The following is a 24,494-nucleotide window of genomic DNA, read 5'->3' as shown; positions in this document are numbered from 1 at the left end:
TGGTGATTACTCTGATGGATGGTTGCTCTCAGAAGATGACCGAGATAATGTGGATATACTGGAAGAGTCCAGATGACCAACAAAGTGAGCTGACTAAAATTGACTTGACGAAAAAAGATCCCAATCTCAAGATCAACATGCGCCAGATGTCAAAATATCTGCCATAACCGGAGTTGGCTTGCAAGAATTGCTGCAAATTATTGATGAAAGGTTGAAGATCCTTGACACAAGCAGAAGGCCACAATGTTGTGGAAGGGATACTTTCATAAAAAGAGACCCCCTCGCACAGAGGACAGTAGCATAGCATTGAACTGTAGAATGCAATCATGCATTACGGATACACTTCTCATTTATACTAGTTTGACACCATTACCATTGATATCGATGGACCAGTTTGTATTGAACAAAACCAAAAGAATGTCTATGGCCACACCTAATATTGGTTGCACGAAGCTGAGTGTTTGTGTGGGTGAAATTGCTTTCTTAGAGAGTCAGAGATCGAGTGCAATAGCAACTTTTGAAATAAGCATGTTAAGTTGTTGATCATAACCCAGTATCCTGTAGTGTTTAGATTTCTTACTTTGCAGTAGAGTAATTTTACAGTAAATGAATTTTGTGAAGCAGTTTTGTTTAAATTTCCATTGTTGTTGCATGCTAATGCCTGTATATTTTTAATTTGTTTAACTTGGTTTTATAAATTATTTTTAATTATTAACTTGACAATTAAAATTGACAGTATTTATTTTTATAGCGTTGCTACAAAAGATCAAACTAGTTGATAAAAGCAATGATTAGGAATGGCCCGTGTGACACCTCGGCCAGGGATCAGGTCACGGTTTGATAGGCGTTTTATCATCCATCTCGTAGTTTTAAAATCAAGCAAGCAGCCTGATAAATCCCATTAGTCCCTTTAGTTTGAAATTTAGCAAAAAACCCTACAAATAGTGACGATTGGCGGCCAATCGAACTTCGAGATGATGGGGTTGGGTGGAGAGATGCGGTGAGGCAAATGGACAAGTCGAGGTGTTTTTGGCACCAATAACTATTTAAAAAAGTAAAATCCACCTTAAGAGTGGTGACGGGATCAGCGAGCAATCAAGGTTAAGGTGTTGGGGTTTTTGGTAGGGAGATACCAGTGAGGCCAATAGGTTTTAGGAGTGATTTTAGGCATAGGGATCCGCCAAAATGAGGAGAAAGTGTCGGAATGTGAGAGAAGGTGAGTGAATGACAGAGGGTGTTTGTATTTTTGGGGCCGTTTTCTACCTTTGTCGGTTAAACCATGAAGGCCCCGGTCTTGGTCTACCTGGTTAACCGTCCGATGGTTTAATAACAAAAATTAGACTCATAACAACATACCAAGTATGCATTTTTATTCTTTACAGCAAAAGAAAAAAATTTAGAATACTTCACGCGCCGCCCAGAAGCGACCACGCGCCCCCAAGCGCCGACAAGAGCTTCCACCCGCCCCGCGCACTAGCAGGGTACTCCACGCGCTTGCCACGTGCCCCACGCGAATACGGGTCGGGTTGACCCGTTTTCACATTCAAGCGGGTCAATCTTGACCCAAGTTTGACCTTTTGACTTGTTTGACTTTACGGGTCGGGTGTTGACCAGGTTTGACTAACTCGTTTGGTCTTACGGGTCAGGCGTTGACTGGGTTTGACTGCCCCCGTTTGACCTTATGGGTCAGGTTTGACTAATTATTGGGTTTGACTAACCCGTTTGGTCATATGGGTCGGGTCCGCGGGTCAACTTGACCCATTTTTATTTTGGTTAGTGGGTTGGGCTGGAAACAAAAATAGCCTAGTGGTTAGGGAATTGGGCTTTAACCTTGGAGATTGGGTTCAAGTCTCACCAAGCCTATTTGCATGCTTTTTTATTAAAAGGAATTAAACTAAAATGACTTGTCATTTTTAAGGTTGGATTCAAAATGACATGTCGGTCCTTGTCGTCTTCAACCTCTGTCCAGGTCTGCAACTAGGTACCCGACCGAAAATCAATCCATACGAAACCCGAAACTTTAAAGAGGCATATCTAAGTCATTGTAACTCCATTTTTTATGATTCAAAAACCATTTTCTTCATAATTTCATAAGGAATCTAACAGTCTAATTATCATTACCAAAAAGACAAATTTTTACATACAAAATTTGAAAAATTCAGAGCTACATCTGATAAACCAGTAACATGCTTTAACATAACAGTATGAATTTAAAACAATATGAACCACGGCTCTGATACCAATGTTGGAAATAACATAGAATAACATATATCCTAAAGTAATCCCAAGATTATAGTCACCATTGCGATCACATTTGTATATAAATGAACTACAATAAATTTACATAGCATAAATACCTCTTCTCCTTATCTCTGAAGCAATAAATTGAATCTGGAAGAAAACCACAAAGAGTATTTCTCTTTTCTAATTTTAGAGAGAGAGAACGTATTTTTCCTTTGTGTATTTTTGAGTAACAGTGAGTAACCTTTTCTAAAAGGAAAAACTTTATTTTTATATGGGAGCGGTTTGTGAGAAACTGCCATTGGCAGTTTCCACTTCTCACGCCCCTTCATCATGGGTGGACTTATCCAAACAAGTAAAATGAAGAACTGGAACTTATCCAATAGTAAGAAATGTGATTAACTACTAGAAAAGACTTTGAGAATCACTTCTATCTCCGAGGTTTATATTCCTTACGAAGAGCTCTATAACGAAAATAGCATCGTTTGCGTTTTCATGCATAGTCTTTTTATTTTTTTGATGACTGGGAGTGTTTGGGTTAACTTATACACATCTCAACTAATCCTCTAGGATCTTGGAACTACTAGTCAGGTATGAGCTCCGATAACCACTCATATTAGCAAGTGATAGCAACAGTGGAGACTTAAGAGATCATGTTAGATTTTCCTCTTGCTCTTTTACCCTCAAGGGAACTCGAACCTTGTAGACTATGCTAGATCCTTCTCTTAGGAGACCATGTTAGATCATCCTTTTACTCTTTTACCATCAAAATGACTCGAACTTGGGAAACTATATTAGATCCTCATTTGCTCTTTTATTATCAAGCCACCTAGGTGTAGTTTCATGCATAGTCGTTCTAACTATCATTACTGGTGTATTAAATAGATAAGGCTGTATTTGGTTTATTATTTGGAATAGTATTTTTGAAAAAGTTGAGTTGGGTGGTTATTACGAGGTAGGATTTAAAAATTAACAAAAACACCCTCTTAGGTTTATTAATTTAGCTAAACACCCTTACAATAAAACATTGAAAATTAACAAAAACACCCCCACCCACCCATTAAATGCCAGCAGTCGGCCACCATAGCCGAAGGGTGGCCGAAAGTCGCCTTAATGACGTATGATCGGCTGGATCTGACCGGACATGCATCGATATGGCATTTTCTGGTCAAATCTAGCCAAATCTACCGTGGATATAGTTGGAAAAGGCTAGATCAGTGCACTACCGGCTAGATCTAGCAGGTAGTTTGCCATTATGCCAGATTCCGGCCACTTTTCAACGGTGGTGCCGGAAGGTGGCTGGATTCTGGCAAATGTGGGTGGGTGAAGATGTTTTTGTCAACTTATCAACTCTTTTTGTTAGAGATGTTTAGTTAAATTAACAAACTTATGGAGTTTAAAAATAGTTAAATAAAATAGAATTAGATTTTGAGAATATGAAACAAATATATTTTGGGTAAGATATGAATAGGATAGTACAAAAATAATAAAATAAACTGGCCCTAAATTGTTGTATACATAGTGATTGTGATGTAGAAGTACAAACCCATTTCATTGATGGTAGTGACTTAATATTAATTCATTTCCTTCTTGCAACGTTTATAAATTCAATAGATATTTTTGCAAAACCAACTCATTTTCAATCCTAGTTCAAAGTGAATCGGATATTATTAATTTTCTTAACTAGATTCTGAAATAAAATATAATGAAATCAAAGGGGATGGAAGGACTCAAGCATTTTAGTTGCAAATTGAACTTATATTGAATTAGATTAATTTTTCGAAGAATAAAAAGAGCGAACGACATGTTCCCACCCAAGGTAAAGCGAAATAACAAGTTCCCATCCCTGGTTTCATAAATTTCAAATTATCACCTTTAAAGTAACACTGTAAGCAATTTTCAAGTCACAACACAAATGTAGAAAATGCTATTACTATAATGCCCTTAACAAATAAATTTTTTTAACCCCCAAATTAATACAATTACAAAATAACCCCACATCTTACATTTCTCTCCACCGCCTCTTTGCCTCCACCTCTACCACTACTGGCCAAGAGATCCTAGCCAAGATCACCAAGTCAAGAGCTGATCTCGGCCGGTATCGTCTGGCCAAGAGGTGGTGAAAGTTCAGAATCATGGTCTAGGCTGAGATTTGCTGGTTGGGGTAAAAAATCGACAGTTGGTGGGCAAGTTACAAAGGTAGGTGGGTTGGTGGCTAGTGGAAGGAAAATTGGCCAGGAAATTGGTACAATCAATCCACAAACAACGAAGGACTCCGAAGACAACCAAAATCCTAAGAAAACTCTTGATTGATTTGGGTTGGAAGTGTTTGTAATTTGCGGTGGTTTGTGGAGGTGTTGACGGGTGGTTCTAGTGGCAACTCATTTTCAATTTGGTTCTAGGATTTGGAATGACTAATTTACCCTTTCACTGTTATATTACACAATTTTCTATGAGTTTAAAGGTGGGAATTTGAGATTTATAAAACCAGGGTGGAAACTTGTCATTTCGCTTTACCCTGGGTGGGAACATGTCGTTTGCTCGGGAAAAAAAAAAAATTCAGACCAAATTAGACGAGAAGCCGAAAAGGGCAGGCCCAAACCATCTTCTCTTGCTACAAAACCCAACACAACTGCAATTGCTATTTGCGCATAGCGGTAGCCAACTGAACTGAATTGAACTGCTGGAAAGATCACAAACATCTTGAAATGTTAAGAGCAATCTCTCTTACACGAACCCACGTGAGGTCTCTCACGCAAACTCTAAAACCCTCTCCGTTCACACGTGTTACTTCTCCATGTTCATCATCTGCGTCATACCATTCAGATGACAGCGACGTAGACCAGGGACAGTTAGTCGACCTCGCTACCTTCTTGAAGAGAGACCTAGATGCCCTTCCAAGACTCTTCTTGGTCCAGCCTCGCCTCAGGCCTCCCACTCTCTTGCAAGCCAAGCTCAGCGAAGCTCTTTGTCTCGCTAACTCTCTCGAAGAACAGCGTGATGGCTACTTTATTACTGATTTTTTTGATAAAGCTCTACCACCACATGTCGTTGTTCAAAACCCAGCTCTTAAATCGGCCAAACCTCGTGCAGGTATGTTGATTTTGGCGTAGAAATGTATATTTACTTCAATTTTAATTCATTTATCTTAACTGTTAGAATTTTTGTTTGTTGGGTTGTTTTGTTTCTGGTTAGTATACCTCTGTTTTGAATTGCCCAAGGTTAACCATTCTGTTTTTCCTTTTTAATCATAATCATGAGTAGGTTTATGTTCGTAGGTGATTCATTTAAGTTTTGTTGATAAGTCTATTATGTGGCGGTTCTATGTTAGCTTCTACTGAAGTGGTTTGAGAGGCTATTGATTGATGGGCTATGTGTTATATATTTCTTTATTGTTAATGGATAAGATACTTCTCTTTTGATTGTGTGCAGACACATACTTTGGACCGGGGACAGTGGAAACTGTCAAATGCCACCTAAATGCTGCCAAGTCTAAGGCGGGGAGCTTTGTAATTTATTGTGTTTTTTCATGGCTGAATACTTTTCTATTTGGTTTTTAAGTATTCGTAGCATGTTAAGTGGCAAATTTAACCGTAATCATATGATTTAATAGGAGGAAGTAGATGCCGTTTTTGTGAATGCCATTTTGTCTGGAGTTCAGCAAAGGAATTTGGAGGCAAGTAGTGCCTACTCAATGTTTCTTCCTTCTTTTTTAAGTAAACTCAAGCCTGTGTCCCATGCTTTTTGGCAATATTTTTCGTTTTGAATGACAGAGGATTTGGGGAATACCAGTTTTCGATCGTGTGGGTCTTATAATAGAGATATTTAATGTTCATGCTCATACAAACGAGGCAAAGCTACAGGTATATATCAATGGCTTTAAGCAGAAGTTTTACTGAATTACCTTTTGTTTTGCTCTTCTAAGAAACTGCTTTGTTGGCAATATGGTGGTTTTCTGATTTTAACAGGCTGAATTAGCAGCACTTATGTACAAGAAGAGTAGGCTTGTTCGTACACGTAGCTCTGATGGACGCAGTACTTTTGGAGTGACTGGGGAAGCTGAAGTTGTTAGTGCTCGAGGGTGAGTTCATAACCCCAATTCTAGTAGGACAAACCAGGCTGTTAAAGTTTGTGATTTATGTGGTTAGGAATTGTATTGAAGGGAAAAACATCCATTACTTAACTAAGTGCAAGTCACAGAAACACTTTCGTACCTGCTTTTTTCAACTGTTTTAGTTTGATTTAATTGTACTAGGTATCTGTGTAAATAGTGAAGATCGTTTAATTACATTTTATTCCACGAGTTTTGGTCAAATCATGTTGTGTGATAGAATGATTTAAGAGGCAATACTTGTCCAATGTACCAACTGATTTGTGATGATCTTGGTTCAGTCAGAAGAATCCTTTTAAATTTGATTTTCATTGGGTTTGCACATCAGCAATTGATGTACTTTTTCATTAGTATTTAATATACTTCCTTTATTTTGTCACCTAGTTTTACTCTTGACTCTAAATTGGTGAGTGAAATCTATCCTCCCTGAATCACCTTAACCTACCATAAACAAGTTATGTTCCACTCTAGTCTGTATTTCACTATAATCTAAACATTTTTTAAAAAGAAAATTCTTAGTTAATCTCTAATTTGTAAGACAAGTAAGAGAATTGCTATCTATTGTGTTGTATTGGACTACTTTTGGTTATGCTTATAATGGCTTCATGCCTTAATTGTTGAATATCTTTTGTCATTTGTTGCTAGTTTATTTTGAAAAATTAGCTTGGGATGTGACCATTCTTATCATATTTCTAGGGATTCTTTGTTCTCTCTCTCTCTCTTATGCATCCTAGTTGTGCGACCCTGCATATATGTGCTTGTAAGATTTTCAATTCTTAGAGCAACTCCTAACATACATGATCACCAATTTGCAGGAGAGGAAGTGGAGGACGTGGCTTTATCAGTGGTGCTGGAGAAACTGAACTTCAACTTCAACGGCGAAGGTTTGCTCCATGACACTAATTTCTTGAATTTTTATTTTTTAGTAATTTGTTTTCTTCAAGTGTGATGTGATTGCTTTGCTGACTCTCTATATAGTCTTGTGGAAGCTTTAAAATGATTAATCTGTAATTTTGGTGTTTTGCTTGTTCTCCTTGATGACCTGCATATAATTGGTACTTGTATGATTAATTTAGCAAAGATGAAGTGTCTGTCTAATGAATGCAAGTATTGCAGCGATTTTGTAATACCTCAGCTTGAAATATTTAATATTAAACATATTTTACTAATATTCATGATTGATATTTAATTATATTGTGTAGAATAAGATTTTTTGAGATTGATAATGTTTTGCTTGTTTATGGTCATCAGGCTCTGAATTTTTCTTCTTTTTTTCCCCTTCCAAAATTGTATTCCTCATGCCCTCAGGGTGTGTTGTAATTTTTTTCCCCTTAAATTTCTACTTCTCTGGTTCAACATTAAAAATCATCTCCTAAAAAGTTGTAGTCAAAGTGCCATTTTTTAAGTTGAATTTCATGAACCATAGCTTTATGTTGTGTGTATTTGAGATTCCTGTGCATTTTCATTAGCATGTATATAAGGTTTTGATTTTTTATCATTATCCCAAGGTGTTAGGAAAAAATGAAATTACTTTTGTACTCTCAATACTGTTGTCAATAGTGGTTCATTATATCCGGCTGTAATATTGCATTATTGATTTTTTTTTTCTCTTTCTTTCTCACCCATGAGCCCTGACACCATTTTGGTATCTTCACTATTTTGTTACTGTTATTGATGCAAACAAAGGGAGGGCTGGATATTGTCACTGGAAAAGACGGATAATGATTCAAAAGCTAACATAGTTGAATAGTCATTTGGCAAGATTCTGAGTCAGAACTTGCTAAGTAAAATGGAAATAGAGTCTCTAATGCTAAAGTTTTGTATCCCTGCCATTATGTTTGATTGTGACTGCTGGGTGCTATTCTTCTTTGGATGTGTGCTGCACAAGCCCTAGTTGTTTTCTTCTCTATTCTCCTGTCCTTTTCATTTCTACTCTTTACGCTTTAGTTGCTTTCTAAGTTGCACGCATCAGATTTACTTCTCAGTTATTTTTTTTTTTTTTTTTACATCAAATATTTGATAAATTGATGTATTTGCTAAATTTTTGGTCCGTTATTTCTATGTGGCTCTGTGAAATATGTCTCTTTGGTAGATGAATATCTATGTCATCCACCTTTGCCAATGCCACACCCTTCCTCCCCAAAAAAGAAGAGGATATAACTTGTGTATATTCACTATATTTTCAGAATCTTAGAGCGGCGAAGTCATTTGTTAACTCAAATTGAAGATGTTCGTCGTACCCGAGCTTTGCAACGAGCTGCTCGTAGGAGACATGGGGGATTGCATGGTCAAGGTTTAGCCACTGTTGCTGTTGTAGGGTACACAAATGCTGTAGGTTATCAAAATTTGATATTAGATTTTCGGTCTTGTCTTTACAAATAAGGTGAGCATGCTTTTTCATAACTTTTCTTTTTCTGTGGACAGGGAAAATCTACGCTAGTTAGTTCACTGTCTGGCATTGACCTGTATAGAGATCCACGGTATTTCTATGCCGAAGAATTTGGTTTTTGATCTTTATTCCTTATCATCATTATGTTTTGATGTTGAACTTAAAATTTCCATGACCTGTTTTTACCTTAATGGCGTTGTGAACTTCCAATCTGTGCAGATTGTTTGCAACATTGGATCCTAGATTAAAGAGTGTTTTTCTCCCTTCTGGGTAACATGATCAGTAATGCAACTAATTGTCTTTTTGGAGAAAATAAAATCTTTTGTTTTTCTAATTTTGTCATGCATGTGATATCAGGAGAAAAGTGCTCCTTGGTGATACAGTGGGATTTATATCAGATTTGCCTGTGCAGGTAACTCAAAAGCATGTCTGATTGCTTTTTTCATTTGTTAAGATTGGGCATTGTTCTTATCACCTATGTAATGTAATTTTGTAGTTGGTGGATGCATTTCATGCAACCTTGGAAGAAGTGGTAGAAGCTGACCTACTTGTGGTATGAATGCTACAGTTCCTCGTGTTTTTTTTTACTGGTGTTCAGAATTTAGCTTCTATTCTGTATGCTAGAAAGTAGAAAACTTCTATTTTTAACATTTCCTTGCATTTTCCCCTTCATGGGTATTCTCTGTAACCAATATTTTGGTCACAGCCACCATTATTTTTACTTCCTGCTCCTTGGGAAGTAAGAAGGTTTTTAAACGTGGTGAATTTATTTGTTCTTTCTACTTTCTGTTTGGATAAGCACCTTTTAGACAAGTTGGCTAAGCATTGGATGTTTTGACATAGACTCTTTATTGGCAGCTGTTATGATTCTGCGGGAAAAAGATTCATGTAAAGTTGACTTAAGAAAGTCTTTATAAAGGAGACTATCACATGAAGCATTACTTTGCATTTGCCATTGGGGTGGTAGGCAGATGCAAAGTAATGAGAGTTTGTTCACCTATATGCATTTATTCTAACAAGTTTGACATTTTTTTGAAATGATACACTGACCATAATCGAGATGTCACAAATTTTGGAGTAAGTGCATTGCCAATAAAATGCCTCATCGTTTTTTTCACTCCATGTAGCATGTATTAGACTGCACCGCCCCTAACCTTGAAGAGCATCGGGCAGCAGTGCTGCAAGTTCTACAGCAAGTAGGAGTCTCAGAGGAGAAGGTGAAGAATATGATTGAAGTCTGGAATAAGGTACTAGAGCACATTTTTCCCCTCACCCTTTAAGAATTTATTTAAGAGAAAAAAAAAAAAAAAAAAGATAGAGGAAAATGAATATATTAAAGTAACTATTGGATAGTAATATCTTCAAATTTGCAATTTCTCAGATTGATTATGATGATGAAGAAATAGGTGACGATGAATATCAAGATGATGGTGAGATGAATAGCTTGTCAGGAGAGGAAGATGAAGATTTAGCATCTGATTCAGTAGATGGAGAACCCATGGACAGTTGTGGTGCCGATGATGCTGACAATAATGAAGGGATTGTTTCTGAGTTGTCACCCGGGGACAACCATGGTGATTACTCTGATGGATGGTTGCTCTCAGAAGATGACCGAGATAATGTGGATGAATACTGGAAGAGTCCAGATGACCAACAAAGTGAGCTGACTAAAATTGACTTGACGGAAAAAGATTCCCAATCTCAAGATCAACATGCGCCAGATGTCAAAATATCTGCCATAACCGGAGTTGGCTTGCAAGAATTGCTGCAAATTATTGATGAAAGGTTGAAAATCCTTGACAACAAGCAGAAGGCCACAAATGTTGTGGAAAGGGATATCTTTCATAAAAAATGGAGACCCCCTCGCACAGAGGACAGTAGCATAGCAGTTGAACTGTAGAATGCAATCATGCATTACGGGATACACTTCTCATTTATACTAGTTTAGACACCATTACCAGTGATAATCGATGGACCAGTTTGTATGGAACAAAAACTCAAAAAGAATTGTCTATGGACACCTTAATATTGGTTGCACGAAGCTGAGTGTTGTGGTGGGTGAAATTGCTTTCTTGGAGAGAGTCAGAGATCGAGTGCAATAGCAGACTTTTGAAATAAGCATGTTAAGTTGTTGATCATAACCCAGTATCCTGTAGTGTTTAGATGTTCTTACTTTGCAGTAGAGTAATTTTACAGTAAATGAATTTTGTGAAGCAGTTTTGTTTAAATTTCCATTGTTGTTGCATGCTAATGCCTTTATAAGTTTTAATTTGTTTAACTTGGTTTTATAATATTATTTTAATTAATTAACTTGACAATTAAAATTGACAGTATTTAAGTTTATAGCGTTGCTACAAAAGATAGCAAACTAGTTGATAAAAGCAATGATTAGGAATCTGGCCCGTGTGACACCTCGGCCAGGGGATCAGGTCACGGTTTGATAGGCGGTTTAATCATCCATCTCGTAGGTTTAAAATCAAGCAAAGGCAGCCTGATAAATCCCATTAGTCCCTTTAGGTTTGAAATTTAGCAAAAATACCCTTACAAATAAGTGACGATTGGCGGCCAATCGAACTTCGAGATGATGGGGGTTTGGGTGGAGAGATGCCGGTGAGGCAAATGGACAAGTCGAGGTGATTTTTGGCACCAATAACTATTTAAAAAAGTAAAATCGCACCTTAAGAGTGGCTGACGGTGATCAGCGAGCAATCAAGGTTAAGGTGTTGGGGTTTTTGGTAGGGAGATACCAGTGAGGCCAATGGAGGGTTTAGGAGTGATTTTAGGCATAGGGATCCGCCAAAATGAGGGAGAAAGTGTCGGAATGTGAGAGAAGGTGAGTGGAATGAGCAGGAGGGTGTTTGTAATTTTGAGGGCCGATTTTCTACCTTTGTCGGTTAAACCAGTGAAGGCCCCAGGTCTTGGTCTACCTGGTTAAACCGATCAGGCCAGGCCGGGTTCCTAATCATTGAATAAAAGTAGCACGGTAATTATGGAATTTAATGATTTTTATTTGTAACATATAAGTGATTGGTTGGGATATATTAATGTAATAATAATAAATATGATAACATATAGGCATTCGGTGCAATTACGTTCATAAAGCACAATAAATCATGATAAAAGAAGACATTATTTATTTTATACTTGGAGATCCAAAGATCTAAATAAATATCCTTGAGAGTAGCGACAAAGATCTAAAAAGTAAAAACCTGATAACAATCTCATTGTATCATACATAACCTCACACACACGCATAAGGCATTGGTTATTGGAAATAAAAAGGGGCTCAAAACGGCATCATTTAGTTATTTGGCTGCAAGACTGCCGACACACACAACGCGTTTCATCATGCATGCCTACCCATAACTACACAAGTCACACTCACACTCAACACTTTCCACTATTATTGTTACTGTATTATTATTTTAATTATTATAAATTTACCATTACATCCGTTCGCTCCACTGCACTTTCTCTACCAGATCCAAGATCTGATTCCTTCTCAGCCTAGCTGCAGGCTGTTGTTCATTTCTTTATCTCAAGCTAATTTAAACGCGCGCGATTGTTGAATTCAATCATGTCAAGGAGACAAGTGAGTTCTACGCGCCGATTAGTTGACAGTGGAAGCTTCCCCTTCTCCGGAGCTTTACATTCGAAATCGCGTTCTTCTCCCGTCTTATCCGTTGCTCTTGTTCTTCTGGTGAGTTTTTATTACCATTTCTTTATCTTGTTAAATGCTGTGACGTATAACATCCTCTCCAGTTTTAACTTTTTTCTGCATTTCTCTTCTTATCTTAATTTTCCAGGGCGCCTTCCTTCTTTTCGTTTATGCGTTCAGTGGCTCGGGTATGTGTATTAGTTTTCTCGAATGATTATGCATAATGGTTCAACTAGTTAATTATATGACTCTGTTTTGATACAATACAGGTGTTTTTGGGGGTGCCAGAGAAACTGTTACTAGAGTCGAAGGTAACTTATCTCTGCCTTTTTACTATTTTCTTATGTACCTTTTTCAGTTTTTTTTTTTTCTTCTTTTGCTTCTCATGAATCAATGTGGAAATTTTTTTTTTTTTTTAAGGTTATATAATATGTCCAATTTTCATATTTGGTAGACAGCATTTAGTGGCTTATTTCATAGATCTGAGTAAGCTTGTTACTATGATTGAAGTAATAAATTAGCAAGGCATGATTACAAGTTTAGGATGAATTTAGACAATTTTTTAAGTTGTTTTCATTTTAAACATTCTTGTTTACTGATGCCTGTTTCAAGGTAAGATTTAATGATACTACTTCTATTTTTTATCCCTAAATGTTGATAATTCCTTAGAATTCCTTTGGTGCATTTTCTTTTGCGCAGTTGCCAAAACTGAACAGAGATGAAATGATCATATAGGCAAAGTTAACCGACCCCTAGTTTGTTAAAATAATGGATATACACTGGACAAAACATTTTATCTTACCCGACAAAGTTTATTCAGTAAAATTCTTAGCTTTTATGCAATTTATCCATGTTGGTTTCGTGCCTTGAGTTAAACTGGTTCTCATCTCAACAATAATTTTGAAAGTGAAAGATGTGTGTCAATTTGACCAATTTTAGTAGTTTGATTAAGTTAAAATTTTTTATGGAAAAGACTTTGGTTTGCATACCACAGCTGAATTGATGGACAAGGCTGAGTTTTAGTTACTACACTAAAGCAATTCTCGTTTTTTAGAAATATTAGCAAGGTATTTTTATTAAGTGTTTGTCAATATTGATTGGATCTTCCATTCTGCAGGTGACTTTTCTTGCACATCAGAAGTTCATGGAGCCTTACCTATTCTAAAGAAGGCATATGGTGATAGCATGCACAGAGTTTTGCATGTGGGCCCTGATACTTGTTCTGTAGTCTCTGCGTTGTTGAAAGAAGAGGAAACTGAAGCGTGGGGTGTGGAACCTTATGACATAGAAGATGCAGATGCAAGATGCTCAAGCCTTGTACACAAAGGCCTTGTGCGTGTGGCTGATATCAAGTTCCCTCTGCCATACCGAGCAAAGTCATTTTCTCTTGTTATTGTGTCAGATGCTCTAGATTACTTATCTCCAAAATACCTGAACAAGACACTTCCAGATTTGGCAAGGGTGGCTGCTGATGGTGTTGTTATTTTCGCAGGTAACATGTGAACCACCTTATGAAATTTAATTCAAATACACTGACAAAACACATGCGTGCATGTGTATAGACATCATTGAACTGGCAATAAAATCTGTTAAGAAGTTTAGCTCTTCCCTCTCTTGCACATGAGAATGCACGAGATGCCAGTTAAGTGAGTAACTTAACTTTGGTGATCAAGCCTAATATTGTAGGTGATATGCTACAACTCTCCCTAGTTATCCTACTTCTCTTTTCTAAATTAGTAGTATTACCATGTAGACTATTTGAGTTATGCTTTACCTAGGCCCTATAATGTGGTTTTTTTTTTTTTTTTTTTTTTTTTTTTTTTTTTCTTTTTCTCACTTATAGTCTATTAGTAGAATATCTTGCTTTTATTTGCTTTTCCTGAATGTTTTGCATTTAGTTTAATATAAAGTTCAAATGCTGCTTGATATTTTACTTTCAGTTCACTTAACTTTTTCACTTGTTTTTCTGCATGTGTAGGATACCCTGGCAAACAGAGAGCCAAAATTTCAGAGTTATCCAAATTTGGACGGCCAGTAAGTATCTTTCTACTGCTTATTTTCTTTGTTTTGCTTTTTGATAGCTTTTAAAAACGTATTACTTGAAACATGTCTATGGATTTTTCCTTGGCCATAATCTCAGTTTTAGTTTTCCTTTGATTGCATTTTACTTTTGAATAAAACTTAAATTGTATTATTGAGGTGTGTTTACCACAAAACAGCAATAGAAAAAAGTAAATAAACTGAAAAATATAGTTCAGACATTGATTTCTATTAAATGGCAGTAGAATTAGCTCTATATTAATTTTAATTCTTCAGTCTTTTAAAACCTTGAAAGAAATTTTTGACACTATTATATAGGAGTAACGAGTAAGTAGAAGAGTCATTAATGCAGGACAACATAGCAATTTTAGGGTTTGTTTGATTTGTTATCCACAAATAATTTTTTTTAGACTTTTGATATTTTTTTTTTAAGGTTTCTAGTACCTATATGATCTTTTAAAATTTTTGTTATAGAACGTAAGAGTCAAAAGAGACTGATTTTGTTATCTAATTCAATATGTTTTATGTTATGTTTGTAAAAAATAGTTAATACAACTGAATGAAAATTTAAGCTATATTATGTGATAACTTTTATTTTTTTAAAAAGGAATAATAGTTATGTTCTCCATCAAACAAGAAAAAAGTTGTATACGGTTTAGTATAGTTTTTTTTGGGTAGATATATATGCATTTGAAGACAGAGTCTTTAATAGTATTTGATTCTAACTAATGGATCACAAAGTACATATCAATTTAAAAAATTATTTATACAACATTTTGAACTATGAGAATGCTTAAAAGATTTTTCTAGTAAACCTCCACAGCATGACTTAGATAGGGGATAGTAGAATCTTACCACTAGGAAGGAACCTAAATACATAAAAGAAATGAAAATGCACGAAGTACAATAAAAGAAAGGTAAAAATAAGGAAGAAAGGTATAACTACTCCAAGCTGTAAAAATAAGGAAGAAAGGCATAACTGCTCCAGCTAAAGACAATGGAAATACCATCAACAGATAATATCAATTTTTTAGTACTAATATATTTTTTGACGTTTTTAAGTATTATTGTTGTTAGATTTTGCCCTCTTGGGCCAAATTTTTCCTTTACTTATCAGGGTCATTAAGAATAAGTGTTTGGGAAGTGTTTTTTAGCCCCCACTTATTTGATCAGTATCCATCATTGCTAAATACACCCATTTTATATATAAAAGTCCTCTTTAAACCTCATTTAATAACCAAAATACCCTTCTAACCTTAATTAGATTTTTTCTTTGCACCTCTTTCTCCAGTTTCAATTTTAGAATCAATTTATAAGTTTTAACTAGTGCGAAATATGAAAATATTTTCATTAAACCAACAATTTCAATGATTATGATAATTTAGATTTAGGATTTATGCAAAAAATAAAGATTTAATATTATAAAATAGAGTGTGGGTGTACTTAGAATTTATAATGTCCTTTCTTCTAATTGTTTTTAAGGTTAGAGTTGTCATCACAACAAACTTTTAAAAGTTGGGGATACTGATCAAATAGGTGGGGGGCTAAAAATCACTTCCCTAGCTATTTTGCTAGTTTGTTCTTACAAATAACATGTTTGCTTCATATTTGAAGGCGAAAATGCGGAGCTCGTCTTGGTGGGTTCGCTATTTTGTCCAGACAAACTTAGAAGAAAATGAAACTGGTATAAAGAAGTTTGAGCAGGCTGCAGCCAAGAAGTCATACCAGCCAAGCTGTCAAGTATTCCACCTCAAACCATTAACATAAAACATTTACAAGATTTCTCAATTTCTCCCCAGAAAAGGAAAAAAAGATATATAGCTGTCTAAACACTGTTGGGTAATTTAATTTGTTAAAAGAGGTTGTTGATATCACCTATGTTGTGACATAAAATATTATACGGGCATTATTTATTTATTAATTCAATTATGAGGAATATATTTGTTCTTCAGTTTGATCATGCATTACGGTCGGTTCTTGCATTCTGTGATTTGGTCAGTCTGCAAGCTTAGTACCATTTGCATTCCATAACTTTACTGTTATGTTATCGGTAGACGGTAGTGTCATATTCCATGTGCCAATCTAGCGTTGCAGATGATCCCAAGCAGACTAAGAAAGCATGAGCTTATGATTTGGTGGAGCAACTAAAGATGTTTAACAACTAATTATACTTCAGTGTTGGTGAAAAAATATACTGGGATATGCAAAGATTATTTCTCCTAATGTCATGCCAGTCTGATTTTTACAAGCTTTCAGTTTTTATCTCTACCCCATACTGGCCAGTCTGATTTTCCATTCATATCTAGACCAACTGGTAGAATCTTGTCGATCTATAAAGATGCCCAAAACACTTGGAGCATAAAAAGGTTCAAATGGAAAAAAGATTAAAAAAAAAAAAAAAAAACCCAAATGGAAAAAATATGCAAAAGCTACCCAACCAATTACATCAGGGGGCAATTAATAGCAAGAGGAAGCCTCCTTCCGAAGGTCAAATCCAAAGGACACAGAATCCTGTTCTTCAAATTCACGTTCTTTTGGTGTCATTCCGGGTCTTGCTGCCTCTGTGAGCAAAACTGGAGGGTGTATAGATTGAATGATCATAACTTTTCAATACTCACAGCCAGCCTCTTCTTTTTTCTGCTTGCCACATCTCTATTTCATATACCATTCACACTAGATCGAGACCTTTTAAGAGACACAGAGTTGTATGGGGTAGGGATAAAAACTGAAAGCTTGAATGCTAACCAGTCACACCCAGTAAATGACTTTGTTTAGCATCATGCCGGATGATACTAAATTTGATTTGTATGGGTAGGAATAAATACTGAAAGCTTGAGTGCTAACCAGTCACACCCAGAAATGACTTTGTTTAGCATCCTGCTGCATGATACTAAATTTGATTGGCGGAATCAGAACAGTACTCTTGTGATTATTCATGCCTCCCACCGCTACTAATTCCTATGTTGAAAACAAACTGGCTCGAATGCTAACCATTGTCACCAATAATCACCACAAGAGCACTGTCCATCCTTGAAACAATGAAATCTATGGGTATCCCTCACAGTGATTTCCCTCCCGGCAATAGCAGACATAAATTTGATTGCATTGTGGCAATCCCCACATATTCTCAAGTTCTTCACTACAAGTATTGGCTCCCCATCTGTACTTGATAGCAGCCCAAATGCAACTGCTAGCTTCTCACTGTGATGCACCAATCGTTTCTCCTTCTCTCCATGCTCTATCTCATCATCCTTAACCAAAGCCCATCTCACATCTGGAACATAGCCTGCTCTCTTCATCTTCAACGACATCTCCTCCAGGTACACATGAATTTCCTTTATCATGGGGTGTGAACTATCTTCAGCCACGAAGACATGTACCCTCTTGTTTACTTCAATCCAACTACAGCCGGGCTTCTTCTTCACACCTCTATCACGCATCAGCTTTCTAATTGTAGCTACCTCTTCCCATTTACCAGTACTTGCATAGATATTTGCAAGCATAACATATGGAACAGCATTTGAAGGTTCCAGCTGAAGTAACTGGTTAGCTGCTTTCAATGCTAGTTCCATGTTTCCATGTGTTCTACAGGCACCAAGTAGTGCAGCCCAACCAATGGTGCCAGGGCTAACAGGCATTGTCTCAATGAGCTTCTCAGCTTCAGTAAGTTTGCCTGCTCGACCCAAAAGATCAATCATGCATGAATAATGTTCAGCTTCTGGTTCAATTCCAAATCTATCTGTCATTATGCTAAAGTATTTCTGACCCTCATGAACTTTTCCAGTGTGTGCACATGCAGAAAGGACAGCGATGAAGGTTATACTTGTGGGGGGAATATTTTTCTCCAACATCCATTCAAAGAGACATAATGATTCCATTTCAATCCCATGCTGTGCATAACCTGCAATCATTGAATTCAACGAAACAGTATTGTATTCTGGCATCCTATCAAATAGCCGCCTTGCATCTTGAAGGTTTCCACATTTGGAATACATAGCTACCAGGGCATTATTTATTGAAATCCGGTTTGAAGGGATGTCAGATTTGATTGTTAATGCATGAATCTGTTTTCCTTGAGACGGAGACAAACTGGAGCATGCACTAATCACACACACAAAGCTACAATCATCAGGCCGATAACCAACTTGTTGCATCTTCCTAAACCACTCAAGAGCATCTTCACTGAACTCCTCGTTTTGTGAATACCCAGATATCATAGTGTTCCAAAGAACCAGGTCTGGACTACAGATTTCCTCAAAAACCTTCCTACAATCTCTAATTCCACCACTACATTTTGCATACAAATCAATCAAACCACTTCCTACATGAGAATTCTGATGAAACCCGGTTTTGATCAATTTTGCATGAAATTGAAGACCCCCTAACAAATCCTCCACACATGTGAACGCAGTCAAAATACTGGCCAAAGTAAACATATCAACAGCTAGTCCCATACGAACGATTTCTTGAAACAATTCTAACGCCTTCTCTCCCTTCCTATGCTGGCCATATGCAACAATCATAGCGTTCCAAGAAATCTCATCTTTAATCTCATCCATCTCATGAAACACCCTTTCCGCCTCATCCAAAAACCCGTTTTTGCTATAATACGTAAGAAGTGAATTATTCACCGAAGAATAATTGTCAAACCCACCATAAACAGCGAAACAGTGCAACTGTTTTATCAGAAAAACATCGTTAGAGCAAGCGGTAATCGCCCCAGACAGCGTAAAGCCATCCATGTCAAAACCCATGTCTCTCATATCTTTGAACAAGCTTAACGCTTGTTCAGTCTCTCCGCAATCTGCATAACCCGAAATAAGCGTGTTATAGGAGACCAAGTCCCGCTGGGGAATTTGATCAAACAGTTGATGAGCAATATTTAAACGTGAAACTTTGGCATAACCTGAAATGAGAACATTGAAGGAGAAAACGTTGGGGTTTGGGGTTTGGTTAAAAGCGTGGTGGGCTGAAGCAACGCAGCCGCATTTGGAGTAGAGGAGGATGAATTGGTTGGAGAAGTAGGTAGAGGAAGGAACAAAGATTTTGAGGTAGAGTGCATGGAGGGTTTTGCCTGTTAAAATGTCTCTCTGAGTTATGCTTGTTTTCAAGAGGTGGCGGAAGGTATGGAGAGACCATGACCATGAGATTTTGTTCATCAAGTTTGCAGAACTTAAAACTGCATTGACATTGGGCGCTCTCTTGTATATCAGTATTTACTATTTAGTCCATCGCTAGCCGTACATCTGTCAATCACTAGCCGGACTTTGGCAGCCCATTAAGAGTCCTGAAAGCCCAAGTCGATCTCTAGAGAACCATGGAAGCCCATTACTATTTTGCCTCAAAACCGAAGTCCATCTTTAACAAGACTTTTAAATCCTGCTTTTACTAGGCCTCAAAACCCAAATCCATCTCTAGAACCTCATTCTCGAAACTCAAGGGAGATATTTGGAGCCCATTAATCTTTTCCCTCCCCAAACCCAAGTCCATCTTTAGCAAGACTTTGAAAGCTTATTATTAATTTACTAGGCTAAATGTCCATCTCTGGCAGATTCTTGAAGCCCATTATTTGGTAACCTTAAAACCCAATCGAAATATGTGGAGACCGTTAATATTTTCTCTCTAAACACAAGTCCATCTTCTAGCATGATTTTGAAACTCATTAGTACTAAGCGTTAGAACCCATCATTTCTTCACCTTAGACCCAAGGGAAATATTTGGAGCCCATATATATTGGGCCGAAAAACCCATTAGTACCAAGCCATCAAGACCCAAGCCCATCTCTAGTGAGCCTCTTGAAGCCCATAAGTTCGTCACCATAAAACCCAAGGCCAATATTTGGAGCCTATAACTATCTTGTCTCAAAAGTCAAAACCCAAATCCATCGCCAGTAAGACTCTTGAAACCCATTATTACTAGGCCTCAAACCCAGGTCTATTTTTAACTAGACTCTTGAAACCCATTAACCCGTGGCCTTAAAACCCGGGGGAGACTTTTGGAGCCTATTACTATTTCTCCTTAAAGAGTGGTGTTATTGAAGCCCCATTTAATCTCTTTCTAACCCCCAATAATAATTTTTGAACATTTATATTCTTTAAATTTGTAATACCCAAAAAAGACATTTAATCTTTTAATACACGCCAAATATTAAAAAAATATTGTTTTTAAAACCACCCCAGACCCTTTTATATGTTTGGAATTGTGTTTCTAAAATTAAAAGTATTTCAAAGTAATGGAACTTTATGGAAGATGATTTCAATCAATGGAAGGCAATAATTATGAATTGATTTTATTTTATTTTTTTATCTTTTGCCATCTCTATTTCCGTGGTGAAAGAGAAATCATGAAAAGGCTTGATACTAAACAAGGTTTTGAAGATGAAATATGTTGTTAAATGAATGCATTCAGATTTAAATCAGATTAAAAATGATGGCTGATATTTACTTTAACAGAAAAAATAGATGTTGGGATTAAGGAAGATATTTAGGAAGAAATTTTTAAAGAGGATTAATCTTGAAATGAAATTTAATGTACTTGTAAATTATACTTTTTAAATCATTTTAATTAATATTGAGGCTTGGAAAGAGATTGAGTGTGGCCCATCTTTAACAAAACTTTTGAAGTCCATTATTACTTCACCTAAAAACCCAAGTCCATCCATAGTGAGACTTTAAACAATACAAAACTGTGAAAGGCTCTTATACTAGTGAAAGCGGCACCCAATTTCATGTTGTGGTGACAAAAATATATGATGAACGATAAAGTTCGTTTATTGGATGGGCCATGTCGAGTAGCAAAACAATTGGGCCCAAATGGGCATGACTTCTACTACAACAGTGCACTAGAACAGCTGCTACTACCAGCTTTAATAATTCTATTCAAAATTACTTACAATCTTGTCTACTTGTGGACAGCAAATGCCATGAATTTTGGATATTTAAACTGAAATTTCTCCAACATAAATAGTAAATTCTATGTAGTCAAGTTCATGTGCCATGTTTGTTATGTGTTTGGAAATAGTGTGTCTTTTCAGTGTTATATATATATATATATATATACCCAAGTCAGAAATATGATGCAAGTCCTCTGGAGAGGTTTGTCGGCCCTCCAGAGAGGTGGTCTGATTTAATAACGTGCAACATTACACAAAGAGAACATCATATTGGCGACATTGATTGTAAAACAATCGACATTAAATATTCTTAAAGTTATTAATATAGTTTTGTGGTTAACAAAGCATGTTATGCTGCTATGCAATAATATTACCAGTATTTAGGGGTGAGCACAGATAGTGGGTAGAACCGGAACCGAAACCAAAACCTACCTGAAATAAACACTATGTGGGTAGGTTCCGGTTCCATTTTTTTGGAGCCGACATTGTGCGGTTCCAATTCCGATTCCTACATGTGGAGAAACCGGAACGAGAACCTGAAAAAAAAAAAAAAAAAAACTGCAGCGGGTACCCTGTTTTGGAACCTTGGCTGAAATAAATATATGTGAAGATTAGGGGGTCTATTTTAATTTTACCTATAAAAAAATTAAAAATTGAAGAAGTTAAATTTTTACAATAACCTAATTAAATAAATATACAATTATACTTATTATATATAAACTACACCAAATAAAAAACTTTAATATATTAATATTAAAGTTTTGAATTAAGTGTATAATTAGAATTAAGATCAATTAAAAGTATTTTAATATTATTAAAAGAATTCCTTTTGAACAGAATAGTTTATTTGATTGAATAATAATATAATATTTAATTATTTACTTCAATTATCAAGTTCTAAGTACATATGTAGTAAATTAGTAATTAATTAATTAGATAAAATAAATTGATAAACATTAAAACATTACTAATTAAATGATTACTTAATCAATTATAACATTATGTTATAGTTAAATGATTACTTAATTAATTATAAGTTTATAACATTACATTAGTAATTTAGTACATTACTTAATTAAATAATTAGAAATTTAATTAATTATAACATTACATTATAGATTTATAGTATAATTACTTAATTAATTATAACATTCCATTATAAACATGAGTGCAACACTTAATTAAACGATTAAAAATTTAATTAATTATAATATTATATTAAAGATTTATAGTATGATTACTTAATTTATTATAACATTATATTATAGTATGATCACATAATTAATTATAACATTACATAATGAAATGATTACTTAACTAATTATGACATTAAATTATAAATATTAGTAATTTACTGCATTAGCACAATACTTAATTAAATGATTAGAAATTTAATTAATTATAATATTACATTATAAATTTATAGTATGATTACTTAATTAATTATAACATTACGTTATAAACAAATGATTACTTAATTAATAATAACGTTCCATTGTAAACATTAATACAATATTTAATTAAATCATTAGAAATTTAATTAATTGTAATATTATATTAAGATTTATAGTATGATTACTTAATTCATTATAACACTACATTATAGTATGATCACATAATTAATTATAACATTACATAATGAAATGATTACTTAATTAATTATGATATTATATGATAAACATTAATAATTTACTACATTAGCACAATACCTAATTAAATTATTATAAATTTAATTAATTATATGTAACGACTCCATTCTCATAAAAACATGCATAGTAAAAGTACATGTAAAAATAACATAAAAAGTTGGGCCCGAAAATTTTCTTTTATTAAACATATGTATTCTTTATACAAATATATACAAGATTTGTATCATATGTAAAACTATCAAAATAGGGTGGACAGTGTAGCCATTTCTCTTCGTGTGCCAATGTCCATCCGACTGTGTCCTCATCTAGAACCTGCAAAAACATAGGGAACAACGGGATGAGCACAAAACAATGCTCAGTAAGTAAACCCATCTACTCAAATATCCCCGTAACTCTCTCTCTAATTCTTTCCCTACCATTTTTATTGACTCTTCCCTTATACAACTCTCTATTTTCTCTTTCTCATTACTCTTTTCTACTAACTCTCTTTCTAGTAAGTCACGGCCCCATCTGACCGGAGGCACGGCTGGGACTCGCTCCCTCTCCTCGTGACTTCTATTCATTCTAGCCGATCGGACTTGGTTATGCATGGATTCGGAACCTTTGGCCATGTGAGTGCATAGAATCTCTCGGGTCCTCTCGGGTATAGCCCTCATCCGCATGTACTCTACGGGCTACACCACTTCTCTCTCTGATACTCTTGCCGCTCTCTCTATGCGGCGTACATGCGGGAATACTAACCCGTACTCACAGGTTCCCCATCGCACAACCTACTCTATTTTCTTATTTAGCACTACTCTAGCTTTTACTCTATAGTGCTCATTCTCTCTTTCTCTTTACTCTTAGAGTAGTCTAAACTCAAAAGTCTCTACTCTTTCTCTACTGTCTTTTCTAGTGCATAAATAAAGCATAGTTAATGCACATAAATGACTCAAACTCATTAATGCATTTATGACATGTAGCAACAATTAAGGCTTTTTACTCTTACTTATACTTCTCTTGAGCAATTCATCATACAACTTATGTGCATAAACAACTCTACTCTAACTCTAACTTTTCTCTTTTCTTTAATCATCCAAATGAGAGGAAACTCTCTCATAAACTCTAAATTTCCTGTCAAAAGAAAAACACTTCCATAAGCTTGCTCAAAACTTCCTATAACTTCAATCAAACTCAACCCAACATCAAGCAAATAAAACACTTCTCATAACTCAATTTATGTGTATCACTCAATCATAACTACTAATCTCATTCAACAATTTAATGAATACACACACATATATATATAACTCTACTCAAAAGAGTTCTTAAATCTCAACTTAGGTTGAATTTACTTACCTTATGGGGAAATAGCTTCTTTAACACTTCTTCTTCCCTTTGGGAGCTTGCCTTTTCTCTACAACTTTAACCAACAACCACAACAACATGAGACTCTAATCAAAACATAATAAAACTCTCATCTAAAGCAATAATCCTTACCTTAGGATGCTTTATATTAAAACCCTACTAAAAGT

At 35.6% G+C, this 24,494-nt stretch overlaps 3 protein-coding genes across 3 annotated transcripts; 2 read left to right on the top strand and 1 right to left on the bottom strand.

Annotated features, from left to right (window-relative positions):
- Positions 1–4,613: 4,613 nt before the first annotated feature.
- Positions 4,614–10,969, top strand: LOC116133702 (GTP-binding protein At3g49725, chloroplastic-like). The gene is made up of 13 exons (XM_031419387.1): positions 4,614–5,334; positions 5,674–5,738; positions 5,855–5,917; positions 6,015–6,104; positions 6,210–6,322; positions 7,168–7,236; positions 8,539–8,683; positions 8,777–8,832; positions 8,961–9,011; positions 9,099–9,153; positions 9,238–9,294; positions 9,869–9,988; positions 10,123–10,969. Exons 1-13 carry the CDS (start codon positions 4,950–4,952, stop codon positions 10,639–10,641), a joined length of 1,788 nt encoding a protein of 595 aa, XP_031275247.1. The 5' UTR covers positions 4,614–4,949; the 3' UTR covers positions 10,642–10,969.
- A 1,171-nt stretch (positions 10,970–12,140) lies between these two features.
- Positions 12,141–16,401, top strand: LOC116133661 (probable pectin methylesterase CGR2). The gene is made up of 6 exons (XM_031419350.1): positions 12,141–12,441; positions 12,548–12,587; positions 12,669–12,710; positions 13,517–13,891; positions 14,378–14,433; positions 16,054–16,401. The coding sequence occupies exons 1-6, from the start codon at positions 12,319–12,321 to the stop codon at positions 16,204–16,206; spliced, it is 789 nt and encodes a 262-aa protein (XP_031275210.1). The 5' UTR covers positions 12,141–12,318; the 3' UTR covers positions 16,207–16,401.
- A 316-nt stretch (positions 16,402–16,717) lies between these two features.
- On the bottom strand, positions 16,718–19,598 carry LOC116133703 (pentatricopeptide repeat-containing protein At3g49710-like). The gene has a single exon (XM_031419388.1). It carries the CDS (start codon positions 19,596–19,598, stop codon positions 17,436–17,438), a length of 2,163 nt encoding a protein of 720 aa, XP_031275248.1. The 3' UTR covers positions 16,718–17,435.
- Positions 19,599–24,494: the final 4,896 nt, after the last annotated feature.

Source organism: Pistacia vera, unplaced genomic scaffold (genome assembly GCF_008641045.1).
Source record: "Pistacia vera cultivar Batoury unplaced genomic scaffold, PisVer_v2 Contig272, whole genome shotgun sequence".
Taxonomy (NCBI): domain Eukaryota; kingdom Viridiplantae; phylum Streptophyta; class Magnoliopsida; order Sapindales; family Anacardiaceae; genus Pistacia; species Pistacia vera.
This window is presented reverse-complemented; position numbering and strand designations above follow the sequence as displayed.